The 19,872-nt window shown below is 38.4% G+C and overlaps 1 protein-coding gene across 1 annotated transcript in view; it reads right to left on the bottom strand.

Annotated features, from left to right (window-relative positions):
• The window catches only part of LOC134665866 (phosphatidate cytidylyltransferase, photoreceptor-specific), a 58,485-nt gene that overhangs the window by 15,325 nt on the left and 23,288 nt on the right, over window positions 1-19,872 (bottom strand). Inside the window, exon 6 of the mRNA XM_063522898.1 lies at window positions 5,189-5,355. Coding sequence (XP_063378968.1) covers window positions 5,189-5,355 — 167 coding nt within the window. The remainder of the gene's footprint in view (window positions 1-5,188; window positions 5,356-19,872) is intronic.

A 19,872-nucleotide genomic window follows, 5' to 3' on the forward strand; every position in this document is an offset into this window, starting at 1 on the left:
CAAGGTTTGATTATGGAGCTCAAAGGAGGCCACGGGTACCAGTCTATCATGTAACTGAACCACTTCGTGTTTAGGCACGTTTTATTCATCTCAACAAGATCTTTGACACAAGATAGTACTCAGGATCTGATGATGGAGCTCGAAGGTGGCGACGGGTACCTGTCTATCATGCAGTGTTGGCATCAATCTGAACTAAATCAATCCGGATTGATCAATCGAATTGACGCGTCAATCCGAATTGATCAATTCGAATTGATTTAATTCTGATGGACACGTCAATCCGATTGAATCAATTGGAATTAACGCATCAGTCCTCAATTCGGATTAAATCAATTCTCAATCTAGATTAACCTGTGGTCCCTTTCCCTTTCCTAAGATTAGTTTTCAAAGGTGTCCTTTTTAGGGACTTACTTACTGGACTTAAAGTCGATATCTGAGGTTCCCAGAGGTTCGAAAACATGTTCCTGATGTCAGTATTGACTGATGTCCCTTTTAGGGACATTTTTCGAAATTGGCTAATTACGTTTATATTCGTAATCGATGTCGACCATAGGTCCCGAAAAATGTTTCTGACGTCAGTATTGAAGGATGTCCCTTCCATTTAGGGACATTTTTTTAAATTGATCGTTGGCACTTTAAAACGATATCTGAGATTTCCAAAGGTTCCGTAACATGTTTTCGACGGCAATACAGACGGAGTTTCCTTTTTTTTCTGGACATTTATGGGACATTTCTTCCAATTAACCGATTGCGTTCAAAATCGATATCTGAGGTACCCAAAGGTTTCGAAACATGTTTCTGACGGCAATACCGAAAAATGACCTTTTTTCAGCAGGGTGGCGTAATGCAGGTAGTAAAGTAAGTACGCGGCTAAAGTGTAGAATCTAAATATTGCCGTTGAAACCATATTTTGCACCTCAGATATCGATTTTGAATGCAATCGGTCACTTTCAAAGAATGTCACTAAAATGTCCCAAAACAGGACACCTTTCAATATTGCAGTTGAAAAAATGTTTAGAAACCTCTGTTTACCTCAGATATCTATTTTAAACACAATCGGGTAATTTCTAGAAATGTCCCAATAAAGGACATCTCTCAATATTTCCCTCTGAAACAAGTTTCGAAACCTTTGGGCACCTCAGATATCGATTTTGAATGCTATCGGTTAATTTCAAGGAATGTCCCGAAAATGTTCCAAAAAGGACATCCTTCATATAGCCGTCGGAAACATGTTTCGGAACCTTTGGTAAACTCAGACACCGCTTTTGAACGCATTTGGTTAGTTTCACAAAAATGGCCTAAATAAAAAGGACATTAGGTAGGTACATACAAAGTAATCGTCAAACCGAATTGACGATTGAGGATTGACCGATTAATTCGAATTAACGATCAGTAATCGTCAATCTTCAATCAGTAGATTTAGAATTAATTACGTCAATCGTCAATTCGAATTGATCGGTCAATTCTCAATCGTCAATTCGAATTGATTTTTGCCAACACTGCTATCATGTAACTGAACCACTTCATGTTTGGGCTCGTTTGATTCGTCTCAACAAGACCTTGGACACAAGTTAGTACTCAGGGACTGATGATGGAGCTGGACTGTGGCCACGGGTACCAGTCTACCATGTAACTGAACCACTTCGTGTTTGGGCTCATTTGATTCGTCGCAACAAGATCTTTGACACAAGTTAGTACTCAGGGACTGATGATGGAGCTGGACTGTGGCCACGGGTACCAGTCTACCATGTAACTGAACCACTTCGTGTTTGGGCTCATTTGATTCGTCGCAACAAGATCTTTGACACAAGATACTACTCAGGGTCTGATGATGGAGCTCGAAGGTGGCGATGGGTACCAGTCTATCACATAACTGAACCACTTCGTGTTTGGGCTTCGTGTTTGGTTTATCACCTAGTGTCAAAGATCTTGTTGAGACGAATCAAACGAGCCTAAACACGAAGTGGTTTAGTTGCATGGTTGATTGGTACCGGTGACCACCTTCCAGCTCCATCATCAGACTCTGAGTATCACCTAGTGTCAAAGATCTTGTTGAGACTAATAAAACGAGCCTAAACATGAAATGGTTTAGTTGCATGGTTGATTGGTACCGGTGACCACCTTAGATATAGTTTAAGTTTTGTAGGTTAGTTATTTAATTATGTTTTTTTTAAGTATGTATATTAAGTACGTATGCACTAATAAATCATTTATACATTGTTTACTAGTAAGTACCTAAGTATTATTAATATTTTATCAAAATATTTTTGACGATATAAATATTAGTAATTTTATAACCCAAAACTGCTTAGGAATGAAACATAAACGAATAAAAACGATTATCGTTTTAAAGACTTGTTATTTAAATGTACAGCGAATAAAATAATTTAAATAAATTTTCGGTTACTGATGAAGTTAAAGTGACGTCACAAAGTTTGTGTCTCCCCCCTCCCCCATGTCACATTTTCTTGACCCCCTCCCTCCCCCTAAACGTGTGATGTAATTAATGGATGACCCCATAGACTGGTACCCGTGGCCACCTTCCAGCTCCATCATCATACCCTGTGTATCTTCAGTTTTTTGTAACTTGTTTCTTGTAAATAAGCGAGTACCTATAATTTCTTTCGAGCAATATACGTTCATAAGTACGAGTATGGGGCTATTCATAAATTACGTCGTTTCAAATGGGGGGGGGGGGGGGTCTGGACATCGGATGATGGTAGCATGACGTAGGAGGAAACAGAGTCATCCGAAGCATGATTTTTGGATGATTTGAGGGATGGGGGGGTCAAAAATAGATGACGTACGAGCCCCGATGCATATGTTTTCGTCAGGTGACCCCATTTTTTGAAGATCTCGCGTTTGTTCAAAAATAATGTTTTTGTTTAAAAATTACTAATATTTAATGCTTATACTAATGTAATTTAATTTTATAGGGTAATACTCTGCAATAACTAAATCCAAATACAAGAAATACCGTTTGTACTGAAAGAAAAAAAATAATGATTTTTTATTTATTTTTTGACAGGTAGGATTACAACATATGTGAAAAGGGCTATTACCAGGGAAAGCAATAGGGCTCTGCCAATGTACTGAAAATTTTGTTTCGAGCCCATGCATGCAGCAGTGCTGTAAGAGAGGACAATATGATTTGGACAACGTTTTTGAAAACTCCTTTTTTTCAGCAATAAAAGTCTCATGCAATTTTATTATACGATCAAAATAAACTACATTAAACATTGCTATTATGGTTCCCATTACTGGGTCATTATATGTTCATGTGTAAAATTTATTAAAATAAACAAAATTGTTGCGCGGAACTAGACGAAATCATTTGCATCGGGGCTCGTAATTTATGAACAGCCCCTATGTACATTTGCACTGCATTTAGTATTTTCGTACTTACCAAATAACAGTTTTAGGACTTTATAAGTTAAGTACAGTTAAGTGTTGTTATGGTTGATTTCAATATGCTTCGCGAAGGATCAAGAATGTTTAATCCATCATTGTAGTGCGAGTGTGGTAGAAGGGATCGGAATACTGAGCTCGCACGGCCTGCCGCAGCGCGTAAAATACCTAAACTCGCTCAACCCCGAAATGTAATAGCACTCTTAAAACGTAGAGGGAAATGTAAAAGTAGGCAACGTTGGTGATTACTCGATTAGTCTTCAAATTGAAAGCTAGTAAAAAATTGTAGATTAAAAGATAAAGAGAAATGTAATGGAGAGCGACGTGTCAACGATGTTTGCGATATGGACAATATGGACATAAGTTTTTTAAAGACAGTTAACAGTGTGGGAGGGGGAGGACCCGGGTATGTCCTGAAACTACGTCCAAGACCACCAGTGGACGGGCAGCAGCGTCCCTGAAATTCGGTGTACTCGACTGCGATCGCCAACCCGCCTGCCAAGCGTGGCGATTATGGCATTCACCCCCCCAACATGGGGGGAGGCCTATGTTCAGCAGTGGACGTCTTATGGCAGAGATGATGATGATGAACAGTGAGGGCGATGGTACCACTTAGGGCATACTGAAAATTCCTGGACTGGCCACTTAGAAACAATAAGTCGTCTCATATATCAGAATCCAGAAACTTTCAGTATGGCCCACGTATGGGATCATAGATCCGAAACGGATGAAACTATCGGACATTTAAAACAAATACATTTTTTAGGAAGACTGGATCGCGCGTTCGGGGCTAAAATTTTAAGCATTACCTATTGTGTATATTATTAAGAGGCATTCTTACTGCCCGATTCAAACTTTAAGATATGTCAATTAATAGATCTATAAACGATATTGATTACATATGTCAGTGTCAAACGTGACGTTATTGTTTGAAGAAATCTAATCCATATCTATTAATTGACGTATCTTAAAGTCCGAATCGGCCCGTTAAAAACGTAATATGATACGAAAAGTACAGGATGTTCCGGTCATTAAAATTCATTCCTATAAATAGCGTAATCATTATCACAAACGTTAGTAGCGTTTCGTCGCTTGCATTACGAGTACACACATGCTGACAGTTGTACCAATAACTTTGTACTTTTGTTTATCTATCCCGCTGAAACTTCAACATTTTTAGGGTTTCGTTGTTACCTAGAAACCCTTATAGATTCATCATGTCTGTCTGTCTGTCCGAGGCTTTGCTTCGTGATCATTAGTGCTAGAAAGCTGCAATTTGGCATGGATACATGAATCATGCATTGTGACAGGACGGTAAAATAAAAGAAGCTAGTTGGAAATAAGTACTCACCACTAGGGTTAAAAATTCTCGAAAAAATCATCAAGTTTTCAATTTTTTTTTTGGAAAGAAATGAAACTTTTTTAAACTAACGATAGCATCAAAGTCAATTGACATTTTCACAAACGATCGCCAGCCAGCATTTAGATAACAATACACACAACTAAACAGGTGTAGTACAGGTATAAATATAAATGGCAAAATTCACAAGTTATTTCCGATTTTTTAGGGTTCCGTAGCCAAATGGCAAATAACGGAACCTTTATGGATTCGTCATGTCTGTCTGTCTGTCTGTCCGTCCGTATGTCACAGCCACTTTTTGTTCTATTAGGAAAAATATATACCTAAACTAAGTGACATTTTTTTTCCGAATTAAACTTTAAAAAAACATGGCTTTTAGAAAAAACGGGATATTTTCCGGGTTTTTTCAACCCTACTCACCACAAGTCCAAAGACGACAGTGGAGAACCCGCCTCCAATGAAGCCCTCCCACGTCTTCTTGGGGCTGAGCTTGATGAGCGGCGTCTTGCCGAAGAAGAAGCCGAACACGTACGCCATCACGTCGTTGCAGATGATCATGGACACCGGCACTATGAACCAGATTAGGCCTGCGGAGAGACAAGCACATATACTGTTATTGTTTTAGAAATAGAAATAGAAATCATTTAAATTTAAACTGTTGTGAGACATACTAACATTTAATAATTTTCCGGTTTAGACTCACTTGTTTTTAGTCACTCGTGCGACATGTTATAAAAAAAGTGTGCATGTAAAGGAGACCTAGGCTCTCCGAAACATGTCGCGCGAGTGACTAAAAATAAGTGAGTCTAAACCGTAAAATTATTCAATAGAAAATATTGATTTGGCGTAAAAACATACAATAGGTACATCGAATTAAAAAAGTAAAGAAACGTATACCAAATAGGATGCTGCTCAGCATAAGCAGTGTCTGTAAGACACGGCCCTGGTTTTCAGGGCACCCAAATTTAAAACTAATACAGAAACAGAACAGATAGAAACAGAACAAGACACCAGTAAGAAAGAAGGAGAGAGAGAGACCACATATATTTCTCATAGTTCACAAATATGTATTTCTTTTGGAATATGTCCGCGTAGTTATAAACTTTGTTGGGGTGCTAGTAAAAGTAGTTTTGTAGGTATTGTGCCGTCTTGTGGCAGCCCCTTAAAGTTCAAAGATCCTGTGGTTAATTCTTCTCTTCCACGCGTTATCCCGGCATTTTTGCCACGGCTCATGGGAGCCTGGGGTCCACTTGGCAACTAACCCCATGACTTGGCGTAGGCAAAGATCCTGCGGTTACGTTTGTTTCAAATCCTTTAGGCATTAATATATCCATTCAATTCAACCATTGATAAATGCATTGTGCCGCCTAATAAGGTTCGTTATTGTTACATAGGCGCAGAATATGCATGGCTGTTTCATCACATTTTTTAACCTACCTATATGAGACTTTTCTTATTAGCAGGGATACTATGTCAACAACGCCTTAGTGCGGGGCGATCTCAATATAGTTAATTCGTTATCTACGGTTTGGCTGTTTGGGTAACCTTCAATAATATTATTGCAAAAATAATAACAGACTAAATTTAAACCGGCGGTCATTAAAAAGAGGTAAATATTCAAGGTCAAAAGACATGTTACACAAGCAAGATAATTTGTGGACAGTTGTGGACGGCTGCATTCTAGGTAGATGACATTGCCGGCCATAATAACTGATTCATTCTGATCTCGGAAACGGCTCTAACGATTTAGATGAGATTTACTATATGGGGGTTTTCGGGGCAGATAAATCAATCTAGCTAGGTCTGATCTCTGGGAAAACGCGCATTTTTGAGTTTTTACATGTTTTCCGAGCAAAGCTCGTTCTCCCAGATATTGGTCCATTATGGAAAACAGCGTATAACCACCGCAAAAATGTTTCATTGACTACTTTAAATGTAAAGTCACGGCTTGGAGTATGAACCACGTCAACAATCAGGTGATTTCTACGTTGAACGAGTCTAACTAGGTATATTATATGAATGAAGCTACGTTAGGCGATCTAAATGGCAATGCCGGTGCCTATTCCATTATGTGTTAACGAGCAATAGTCGCCTTGTAATAAGCAACCTGGCCGAATCCGACGCACAATCAACCAATCAATTTGAATCGCTTTGCCGTCCGTTAACCTACTTGTGACCGACTGCTGCTTGGTTATACGCCTATTCACTAGTATTCACTGCTAATTTACTATTAAAAGTAACATTTCTATTCCAAAGGGTAAAAACGGGACCCTATTACTAAGACTCCGAGCGAGTCCGACTCGCACTTGGCCGGTTTTAATACTAATGTATTCCTTAGGTAGTCAAATGGGGATGATAACTACGGAACATTAAAAACCGTGGCTGGTCGGACCACGCAAAATGGAGAACCCGTACCTTTAAACAGTACGAAAAAATTACAATTTCTCTTGGTACAGTGCCATCCAGACATCGGAACGGAAAACTTTATTACCAAGACGTTAAAGTGCATCTTCAGATATTTTTGGGCACATTGGCCGCTCCGATATTATACCTATCTGTTAGCTGATAAATAATGACACGAATAGTACAATTTAGGTGTCCTCTGAACTGAATAAAATTTCGATCGTGTACTTGTGAAGATCACTTTCCGCTACAGACTGTACAGTCAGCAGCAGAAGTCGCTATACACTCCAGATGCTCAAAGAGAGGTAAACGTTTAAACTGTCAAAAAGTTGTTGACTGTCATGGTAGTATTTACTTGTGAGCGCTCAACGTGTCACAAATATGTTAACAGTCGCTATTCATTAATTTCTACACTTACAACAAGTCATTGATACCTTAGCTGTCAAAAAACCAATGGTATCTAAGCGGTCAACGTGTCAAATATATCTGAACAATATGGAAAAATAGACTTTAAAGCATACAAGTATGGTCGAATATTGAATAAAAGATAGCCATGCTAATTTCAGGTAAAGCGTTTTGACAATCATCGAAAGCAGTACAGTCTTGTCATCACATACATCTATCTCACGTTTTGCCCTTCAACCATTTGACAGGAGCCTCTCGGTCAACTTACTGCAAACTATTTCTTTTAACAGATTCGTCAAGACGAATGACACATAGCAAAAGCTAACTGAAGCCGAATTTAGAGCCAATTGTCAAGGCACGTCGTGGTCTCAGTAACAGGCGTTTGCTTTTCAAAGCAGAGACCGCGGGTTCAAATCTCAGTCGTACGCACCTAGAGATATTACAGCTTTTTGTTTTTTTTTTGGGTTTCATTTCTATTATTAATTTGTGTCTTCTGGTTTTATGTTAATTTCGCATTAGTTTATATAATTTTTGAAGATAATGTCACATGTAGCGTATGTACGACTTTCTATCAGGACGTTGTAGGTTTGAACCCGCAGTGGGCGTTACTTAGATTACTCCTGTGCGGAATGCCATTTGATATTTACTACTCAAAAATCACGTTTGTTGTATGGGAGCCCCTTACTTAAATCTTTATTTTATTCTGTTTTTAGTATTTCTTGTTACTTATAATAGCGGCAACAGAAATACATCATTTGTGAAAATTTCAACTGTCTAGCTATCACGGTTCCTGAGATACAGCCTGGTGACAGACGGACGGACGGACGGATGGATGGACAGACGGACGGACAGCAGAGTCTTAGTAATAGGGTCCCGTTTTACCCTTTGGGTACTGTAAGAGTAAAAACACCAGACACCACTTTATAACAACATTTATTAGGGAATCACAAATATGAGAGTATAGATCTGAAAATAATATGCCAAGACGCTCTCGCGTAAAACCAATCTAAGATGGACGACCACCTCTAGTGATGTGTCATTGTCGGTTATCGTAGTGATGTCAAACACCGATGGATGATCTCGCCGTTCAGCTCGGCCATCTTCTGACCCGACCTACGTCCCGTCAGGTCACTGTTATCAAGGCCGCCACTGAAGACTGCCGCAGCCAACGCAGTCGCAGCAAGCTGGGCCTTCACCAGGTGGCGGTAGCCTCCACCAGTTCATTACTGGTTGGCTTCTCCGTTGAGTTGGCTCCTCAACTGGTGGGAGGCTAACGTGGGACACGTCTCATGCATGTGCATAGGTGCCCTCCGATACAGCACATGTAAACAGTACAAACTCTTATTCACGAAACTCTGTAACATACATGTGAAAAGCCTCAGTTCCTTAATATAACAAGGTGTTATAATTCACCCTAGCGCCATCGATAGGCTTTGCATTAGCATACCACAATGTTGTTCAAAATAATCATGATAAGGTTTCGACGATATATTAATGCGCAAATGGCACAGTTAGACCCTTTGATCACAGGTCCGGCTTGATAGCCATAAAATTATACCGTAATAACCATCACAGTCAAAAGGTCTACTTCTGTAAATACATGAGAAAGATGCAGTTATGATTGGACAGAACTCATGAGCACTCTTTAGCAACATTGTTAATAAATTACATAATCACCCTTAATGGCGACGTAATCAAGTAGGTACTTCATGTCACCGCTTTCTAGCATCGTGACTAATGGCAGATAACCACAGATTTGATTATTGGACAAAAAGAAAACATTACCGTGTTAAAATACCACATGCAGGCTAGAATACCACTGCCCTTGTAGGGGCAACGACCGTAGAAGTCAGCCCTTCACGATAAGGCTGTCACGGAGCCCATTGCACGCACTCGTTCTACTGGGCATTTTGAACAGGCACTACCTCAACGTCTACTGGATCCGGAACTGCGCCAGCGATCTCTAGAAGGTATTAGTGCAAGCAACCCTTTCAAGGTAACCTTGAGATCATCAGTCTTAAGGTCATTTAAATATCCTTTTGTAAACAAAGTCTCAAGCCAACCTCTCAAGGTCAACAACAAATAGTACGATATAGATAAAACAGTTATCGGTAGTAGAAATAATGGTCCTCTTAAGGATAATCTCATATCACATACAATGGACCGCCTCTTAAGGCCTACACTGCAGATACCAGGGACAAACTAGCATCTTAAGAATAGTACTATGTTATAAGCAATGGACCGCCTCTTAAGGCCTACACTGCAGAAACCAAAAACAACTAGCCTCTTAAGGATAGTTAATACTATGACATAATTGTCATCAGCAATGGACCGCCTCTTAAGGCCTACACTGCAGAAACCAAAAACAACTAGCCTCTTAAGGATAGTTAATACTATGACATAATTGTCATCAGCAATGGACCGCCTCTTAAGGCCTACACTGCAGAAACCAAAAACAACTAGCCTCTTAAGGTTAGTATTATGTCATCAGCAATGGACCGCCTCTTAAGGCCTACACTGCAGAAACCAAAAACAACTAGCCTCTTAAGGATAGTTAATACTATGACATAATTGTCATCAGCAATGGACCGCCTCTTAAGGCCTACACTGCAGAAACCAAAAACAACTAGCCTCTTAAGGATAGTTAATACTATGACATAATTGTCATCAGCAATGGACCGCCTCTTAAGGCCTACACTGCAGAAACCAAAAACAACTAGCCTCTTAAGGTTAGTATTATGTCATCAGCAATGGACCGCCTCTTAAGGCCTACACTGCAGAAACCAAAAACAACTAGCCTCTTAAGATTAGTATTATGTCATCAGCAATGGACCGCCTCTTAAGGCCTACACTGCAGAAACCAAAAACAACTAGCCTCTTAAGGATAGTTAATACTATGACATAATTGTCATCAGCAATGGACCGCCTCTTAAGGCCTACACTGCAGAAACCAAAAACAACTAGCCTCTTAAGGATAGTTAATACTATGACATAATTGTCATCAGCAATGGACCGCCTCTTAAGGCCTACACTGCAGAAACCAAAAACAACTAGCCTCTTAAGGTTAGTATTATGTCATCAGCAATGGACCGCCTCTTAAGGCCTACACTGCAGAAACCAAAAACAACTAGCCTCTTAAGGATAGTATTATGTCATCAGCAATGGGCCGCCTCTTAAGGCCTACACTGCAGAAACCAAAAACAGATAGTGACAAGCAACAGACCGCTCCTTCAAGCCTTTGTTGCGATTACCGGCGCCAGGAACTAGCCTCTTAAGGATAGCATCCCTTGCCAAGACAAAAGTAACAGCCTTTCTTAAAGAGCACACAATAAATAAAGCTCTATAGCAGACATTGAAGCAACCGGTAGAATTATGAACCAGCCTTTAGAGTAAAATGGTTAACAGTGAGGTGGCATAAAATAACATATCGCAAGCATTACCATGGTTACTACAATATTTAATCAAGCACAATGTGTTTATTTTCTAGGTTTTGTCGGCAAACCCGTTAACAAAACACATTAGTATGACAACAGTAACCCAGTTCTAAATCTGGAATAAAACAAAATCACAACTCGGTTCCTAATCCGAGAGTATGTAATATAAATAATAACTCAGTTCTTAATCTGAGTGTTCAATAAAAGTATAACTCAGTCTTAGTCTGAAAATATAGCCAGTTCTTAATCTGAAAACGGTACCTGAAATAACAGCATTTACCTTCATTAGTCGGCAAACCCGTTAACAAAACACATTAGTATGACAACAGTAACACAGTTCTAAATCTGAAATAAAACAAAGTCACAACTCGGTTCCTAATCCGAGAGTAAGTAATATAAATAAAATAATAACTCAGTTCTCAATCCGAGTGTCTAATAAAATTATATCTCAGTTCTTAATCTGAGAATATACTTGTCGTCAGTTCTTAATCTGAAAACGGTACCTGAAATAGCAGCATTTGGCGTTAATATGGAAAATATAAGATAATAAGCAGTTGCTACTATGCAACCAATGTAAATGATCATGTGCAACTTGGCGTGCCTCTTCCGTGCCCCTAAATAAAGGCCACACTCTTACTATACCACGGTTGAACTACAGTAGACCCTGAACAGAAGTTCATGTTATCGAGGTTCCTCTGTTACCCAGGTTCGCCTTACCGAGGTTTCACAAATTGTATTTTTCAACCATCATGAAAGTGTGTATTGATAATGATCAATCAACCGAATCAATGGCACATATGCTTAAACCATCAAGCTTTCAATCCCAAGACATAGTTGATTTTCTTCAGCTGTATATGTGCATTTTATGTGTAGGTAACTCATCACATCATTCTCCAGGTTAACTTATACCTGCACAAAACTAAATAATTTTGTTAAATGCCATGCAAGCACACATTTTAAGGTAAATGAGTTCATAACATAATAAACCACAGTTTATGCAGTTTGCAAAACAATGAAATAGATACTTATAGTGAACCCACACAATTTGTGAAACATTATAATTATTATTGTTTTTTTTACAACTTCTGATTGATGAAACCCAGAAGCAATAAAAGTGTACTGTTTTATAATGCAAACAGTACCATAACACACTACAAGTTCAGACGAAAACCATTAATAACTTCAAACAGTAACTCATGATGACATGATATCCTTCGGTCAATGTTCAGCAGCAGTGAACGGGTTAAAATAGTTACTTAGAAAGCTTTAACCAAGCTATTTACCTTCGTTTAGTATTCATCCATTTAACATTTAACTGACCGGTACGTTTAGAGTCCAGTAGCAATTGTATGTAAAAGACATGTACATCATGTAGACTGTCAAAGTCTATATTGACTCCTGAAAGAATTCACCTTGCTTACCATTAGCAGCAACCTGCTTTACCAATCATATTCAGCTTAGTAAATAAATATCTAGTTCAATATGTCCATCTCTTTCATAAGATTTAAACCTTGAAAACTCCTGTAATCATACTTCACCGGTGCAAATATTATAAAGTTATGATCAAAACTTCACCAGCAATCAAGTTTTGTTATAAGGAAATGCATCTGAAAAATACTGCTCATTTTCCATGACATCAGAGATTAGTCACTTATCAACATTTTCTGCATATAATGAATTACTTGAACATAATATAACTGGCATCCATAACCAACTAACTTTGAAATATTATCCATGTCGATTTGGGTTCATTATAGAGGTCTGAGCTCTAATGCCTTCAACGGTATGGTAATTCACTTCAAGAATCATTGCTGTCAAATTTCTGGAAATTACACAACTCAAAAACATACTAACAAAGCATTATTTCAGTTGCAATAAGCATGTTTTACACACACACATATGTGAAACAACAATTCACTTTCCTTACCGGTTTGTGGTTTTGAAAACTTGGAATCTATTTTAATTTGACTGTAAAGGGAAAGTATTAAGTAGCGCTCATTGTTAATTGTGAAAGCATAACATCACCATACACATAGTATCAATCAAGGTAAATTTATATTACCAAAATTGTTTTGTATGACTTTTACTTGAATGTACTTCTCACCGCACACAACCATTAGAAAATGATCATAGCATTGTGTTAATATGTCATGTGTATATAATCACATTATGTTATGTATCTGAAAGCACATGAATCACAAAAATAACACAACATATAAGAGAGGCAGTGAATATTTACCACTTTGGCCCGGGAGCATTCTTAGGTGTTGGATCAACGACTGCTTACCTGAGTCAACTTTAATTCTTACTTTGTAATCCCAAGGATTTATTTTGTTATACATTACACCATACTGTCAGTCTATGTCTTGTAAACTTCTGCTGTGAATATTGTAATCTCCATCATCATCATCTTGGAGTCAGCTGTATTACACTGTCTATATGTATTTTTTTTAGCCAGACATGTTCATTGATGATGGACAGTAAACTGAAATAGATATCTGAAAGTAAACACAACAAAAGGCAAAGGCGTACGTCGTACGTACGTAAGTACGTCGGCAGCCGACAGTGGTTTAGGAGGTTAGTTAGGTTATCCTTGTAGGTCTTGGACGGTAAGACCTTGTATATTTTAATCCCTAACTGATGAGTGGTGTTGATGCGTTTACTCATTACAATCAGTTTCATTATTTTATATAACGATAACGTTCAATAACAATGAAACAAGAAAGGACTACGCCCGGTTAATTTTGTATTGCCAATTTACGACAAAATATATCGTAGTAGGCGAAAAGGTCACATCGCACTTCTGAAGCTGTAAGAGTAAAAACACCAGACACCACTTTATAACAACATTTATTAGGGAATCACAAATATGAGAGTATAGATCTGAAAATAATATGCCAAGACGCTCTCGCGTAAAACCAATCTAAGATGGACGACCACCTCTAGTGATGTGTCATTGTCGGTTATCGTAGTGATGTCAAACACCGATGGATGATCTCGCCGTTCAGTACGGAACCCTAAAAATGCTGGTCTCTTCGAAAACTGACTAAATTAAATTAAAGGATATGAAAACAATGCATTTTATTAATTTCAGACATCATGTTTCATAGTAACATTTATTGCTTAAGACCTACACAATCGATATCTAAATAGAAATAGTCTTAGTTTTATTTTTCAAAACGTTCGGGGTTCGATTCCCGAGCTGAGTACACATTTTTTTTAATGTATGAATACAGTTTTTCGTGTTACTAAAATCGATGACATGATTCCTAAGAAGAGATCAGTGTATATCTTATAGTATCAGATTTTCCCATACTGGCCGATCTAAATGGGCCACCCTGTATAGTATATTTTACTACAATAAGTGGACTAAATAAATATATTAACATAGGTATATAATATGATCACCGGTTTGGAAGAATAGCCGCATATGACAGTTAAAATAAAAAAACCGATCATTCTAGTAGAACCTACTTATTTATTGTATAAGTTTGACACTTAACGATAAAATACTTCTTTAAGAAAGGAGGTGTCAATTCGTAGTGCTACAGTATTTATTTTAAAGTTAAACAGATAAAATGTTGATGCTTAGTTACCATTGAAATAACAACTGCTTAGCAACTGGTGGCACCCTGGCTGCTGACGTACGTGATTGGCAGTGCGTGTAGGTATTAATGACAGCAGCTTGAATTTGATTGCTTAGTTACCACTGACTTTTTAACCGTTATTGTCATTGTGATTAAATAAGGGTGTATGTGTTAAAGAAAAACTCAGAAGTTAAGGTATTTGTGACGAACTGAAAGCCTACGTGAAAATGACATCTTAGATGTCCTTATTTTTGTGACGATTGAAGTGTATATTTTTTCTTGGACACCTTGCCCGCTCAGGTATATCTGCTGCTGACTGTACGTACCTAGGATTGGCAACTTTCTTTCGGTGCGAAACCTTAAAAACGATTAATCAAATTTCAATTACAATGTTAATTATACTTATGAATAGAAGGTAAAAGGGGTAAAGGAAGATCTAGAACAACATGGAGTAAAAATATTAGGGATAGGACCGGTACCCAAAGACACCGCCACTCTTTCTAGAACGATAAAGAATAGAGAAAACTTTCGCATGAAGATCGCCGACATCCGATACGATATGGCACCATAAGAAGACTGATAAGGCTGATTTAGACGGCGCGCGAAGTCGTATGCGATTTTAGCTACATTGCGGACTGTTGGTTAAGTCCAATTCAACCGACCGATCAAAAACCGCAATGTAACGAAACTCGCATGCGAGTACTCGCATCGTCTAAATGAGCCCTTAATGTAAATAGTCGTCCTTGAGATACCTATTAATACACTTCTGCATGGAATCCGTAACAATCTTTCATATTAGAGGATCACACGTACGCTGAGCTAAAAATAGTCTGTGTTCATGAAAATATAGTTTTACTACGCATTGTTCGAGCGTTGGGCATTCCCTGTTCTATAGAATTTGAAACAATTACGTTGGCTTCACGGCAGCATATTACTTACTATCGTTAGGTACTATTTTATACTACATAAACACCTCGTGCGTGCGTTTAAATTATGTTTTCCCTACATTACCTACACCGAGAAGCATAGCGGGTTAATCTCAAATCAATATCAGATTTTGGTAGAAGTGCGTGTCGGACTCGCCCACCGAGGGTTCCGTACTTTTCAGTATTTGTTGTTATAGCGGCAACAGAAATACATCATCTGTGAAAATTTCAACTGTCTAGCTATCACGGTTCATGTAAAACAGCGCCATCCAGTGAGAGACTGATGGTGACAGACAGACAGACGTACAATGGAGTCTTAGTTATAGAGTCCCGTTTTTTAACCTTTGGGTACGGAACCCTAAAAAGTATATTCGAACGTTTGTTGATAAATAATACACATACAAAATGACGTAGCCCTATTTTAAGACCGAAGTTTATTTTTACACCATCGACCTAATCCTAATAAAAGTGCGCATTCTGTCCTTGATTGAGGGTACCTAATACTGTGACCCTAATCCACTCGAGTGATTAAGGTGCGCGGGTTGGTCGCGTGCTATATTAGGTTCATTTGCGGCTCTTTTATCTAACTAGACTAGAGCCCCAAACATTGTGCGAGAGTAGAAAAAAAATAACCCTCCGAAAAGACTAGGAATCCAAAACTTTTTATTTATTTATTAGCCTATGGGCCCGATTCGGATTTTGAAATAGACATCTATTAGATATCTTTTAGACATCACCAAGATACGATAACGATATGTTTAAGATCTAACCTGTCAAATTTGACATTTGTGATTCTGGAGATACTCTTGAACGATTTCCACAGGATATGACTTAGAGATCCAATTCACTTCTAATAGATATCTTACTCTATCTAACGTAAAAGTGACATTGGTTGCCCGAATCGCGCTGCAAAAGAGAACTAGTTGATATCTAAACTATAACGTATCTAGAATGGATCTAGTACGTGTCGTATCTTGAAGTTCGAATACGGCAGTATGTGTGTGTCCCACTGCTGGGCAAAACAGGTTCACTTTATTGCTAAAGTCGACGTCAAAGATTATGTTTACATTATCGCCATTATTACAAACGAGTAAGGTGTAAATCTGTAAACAGATCTTTGACTCTACACTCTATAGGTATATAGAGGGGCAAATAGACGAACGCATGAAATTGATCGCGTTATCCCTGAACACTATAGTCTTATCATTATGATAACGCGCGTGCGCTGAAATTTCGGCGTTAGCGACGTGACAATAGAGACTAAAATCCCTTATACCAACAAAACAAAAAAAGAAAATCTTGTAACAAATCTGGAGTGCTAAAATTAAACCCCAGTGCGAAGCCGGCACATTATTGAGCAAGTTAGCACGCCCTACATTCGCCTGAGCCCGCCCTACATACCCTGAAAGGCTTCGCGGCCCTGACAATGCCGAGTGAGGTTGTTTATCTTGCGACGCATCGGGACATGTTTAGACAGGTCCGTTGAATAGTGTGTTCTAGGTGTTGATGGGTTGAATGGATATTCTTCGCTGTACTTCTGTTGTGTAACTGTATAGATTTTTCTATTTTATTTTATTCCTTGCACCATCCCACTAACCAGGGGGTTAAACGGAGTGTCAAATTGTGCTAGTGATCATGATAACTCCAGGTTTAACCGGTTAACCCCGGATTAGAGGGATGGTGCTTAGAGGCCATTTCAACCTTACATTGTGACTTCAAAATGATATCTGTCGCGCCTGCATTTCGCTTTTTTTTATTGGCGCGATCGAGATCCACGGGCGACTGACATCATCACCTAAGGTGTATTCGGGTAATACCGAATGTCGGATAATTCCGAAATTCAGATGAAAATCACCCTTAATTCCATCATAATAAATATCTCTTTTCGGAATTATCCGACAGTTTTCGACATTCGGAATTACCCGAGTAAACCTTACCTAGATATTATTTTGATGTCACAATGTAAGTTTGAGCGTCCTACTTAAGCTTAATATTTTTAGGTTTAGTTTTGTTTAAGATTGTATCCTGAAAATTATTTAAGATACGCTGAGAAACTCAAATACACACGGCTACGGATATTTTTTGTAGGTACACTTAATGTATGAACAGGGCAAGGCAATGTAAATAGCCATATTTTCGTTAACTACTTTAGCGCAAAGGTCTCCAAACAACGGCGGGATAATCCGGCCGAAAAGGAAGCGGAGGCCTGGCCTATAACCGCGAACATCGAAGTTCGCAAATTGCGGGCATTTTTCTCTGTCACTCTAATTACGCCTTCATTGGAGTAAAAGAGAAAGATCCCCGCAATTTGCGAATTTCGGTTTTCGCGGTAGCCCTTCTGCCCGTGGCCCCCGGGTCAGAACGTGGAGACCCCGGCAGTCTAGCACTAAGTACTACTACTATAAACGTTTGAGAGACCAACGCTACGGTTTATCTTATAATAGCTACATGTAAATTTCATTATAACCGATCCCTTTGCAAATAAACGACGGCAAACACCATTACCAATCGAGATAATTATCAAGTGCTTTTAGATAAGATATTTCTCGTAACAATTATTTGCAATATTGTTGTATGTCACCAGATCCGCTGCACCAAAATGTACAGTTGCCATCAGCCTATTTCGGCTCATGCGGATAACGGATATAGATTTAATTATGTTCTATACTTTAGTTATAAATTAGAGCTTTCATCTAGTACCTAGCTCTTATCTAGTACCTGAAGGATGAAATCATAGACTTATAATATATAGAGACGGTGTCTCAGCGAGCTGTCACTGTTGCCACTTTTGTTTAGCGTACGATTAACAATTTAACACCACCTTGCTGTAGCCATGTCGATAAAGTCATATCGATAAACTATAGACATTTCTTGCAATTTTAATTTTACTTCAAAGGTTTAACGATACCTAAAATGAACAACAACGCTTTTATTCTTTATTGTGGTTATCAGATCACAATTTTATCGTCATGCCCCAGCAGGGAACCAAGGGAAAGTTCATATATTTAATTAAAATACAGAAATGCCTACTAAAATATGTGTTCCGCAATAATTTAATTATTTTATTATATTCTAATATATTTATTATTCATTAGCATTTCAATTATGTTTATGTTTAACGAAGATATTGAAGCTTCAATTAATAGCTATTTCGTTCCGCTGTGTAGCGTTTATCGATATATAATACGATTAAAATCGACTTTTCACATCCCTAAAAGAGCACACATACACGTTTTTACGCACACATACACAGCCTGGATGCATCAAAAAAGGCAACACTTGATTTGAAGTTCATCTTGTCCACAGTATGGTTGTCCTTTTTTGACAAATGGCATTTTTAAAAGAGCGAGGAGAGAGAAATTATACTATGTAGTTGCTGCGCCGTCAAAGAGAACAGAAAACTTAGGGGCCTTGGATGAAATAACTAAGTTCAAAATCAATACACTTATGAAATAACGTACTTATTTTGGTTAAAGGGCTTAAGGGGCAGTCCGCCGGACGATATAGGCCTGTCAGTTGTTCGGAGCTGTCAAATGTTGCGTTTAACTGACAGGCCAATATCGTCCGGTGGACTGGTAATCAGTGGGCCACTTTAACTGTCTCTATTGCTTTGCGTAGTTGCGTACCTATATAGATCCCCATGATAGTCCATACAACCCCTAGCATATTTTAACGGTCAATCGACGGACTAAGAAGAATAAGAACAAATTAACGTACACTTTCAATCAGTCATCCTATGATACCTACTGTTGGAGTTCATTGACCGATAATTTTATCATTATCAACGTAGGTATAATTAGCGGTCATATAATGAATCATTCGGACAGGTTAAACAGTATCAACAAGTAAGATGACCTATTGTAAGGAATGCATTGTAGTCGCGAGTTTAATTTACTTAATTCATGTAGGTATAATAATAAAGGTACAATTGTGTACGTGAAAATTGAAAGGCTAAAAGTAAATATTAAGTCCCATCACAGACAAATGAGTGGGCTATTTTCTGTTGCTATTCCGACTCGTCAGCCACGAGAAAACAGCCACACAATAGTAAACAGTATAGTCTACTTAATGTTAATCGTTTTAGGTGGTAGGTTTGGTAGGTACTTGTAGCAATAGAACGGTGCAATGCGCTGTCAAGTATCTGTTTGACCTAGGAAAAATACCAAATATGTGTTCTCTGACGTGGGAATAGGAATAAGACTTCATAAGTACCTACAAGTTAAGTGCTACTAGGTACTGCTATAATTATTATCTATGAACACGTGAAAACTGCTCGGTGAGCCTGAGCCTTTTTGCCTGGGTGACAAACGATTGAACATTATTCACGCATGTCGCACAACCGTTTTGCA

Source organism: Cydia fagiglandana, chromosome 7 (assembly GCF_963556715.1).
Source record: "Cydia fagiglandana chromosome 7, ilCydFagi1.1, whole genome shotgun sequence".
In the NCBI taxonomy this organism is placed as follows: domain Eukaryota; kingdom Metazoa; phylum Arthropoda; class Insecta; order Lepidoptera; family Tortricidae; genus Cydia; species Cydia fagiglandana.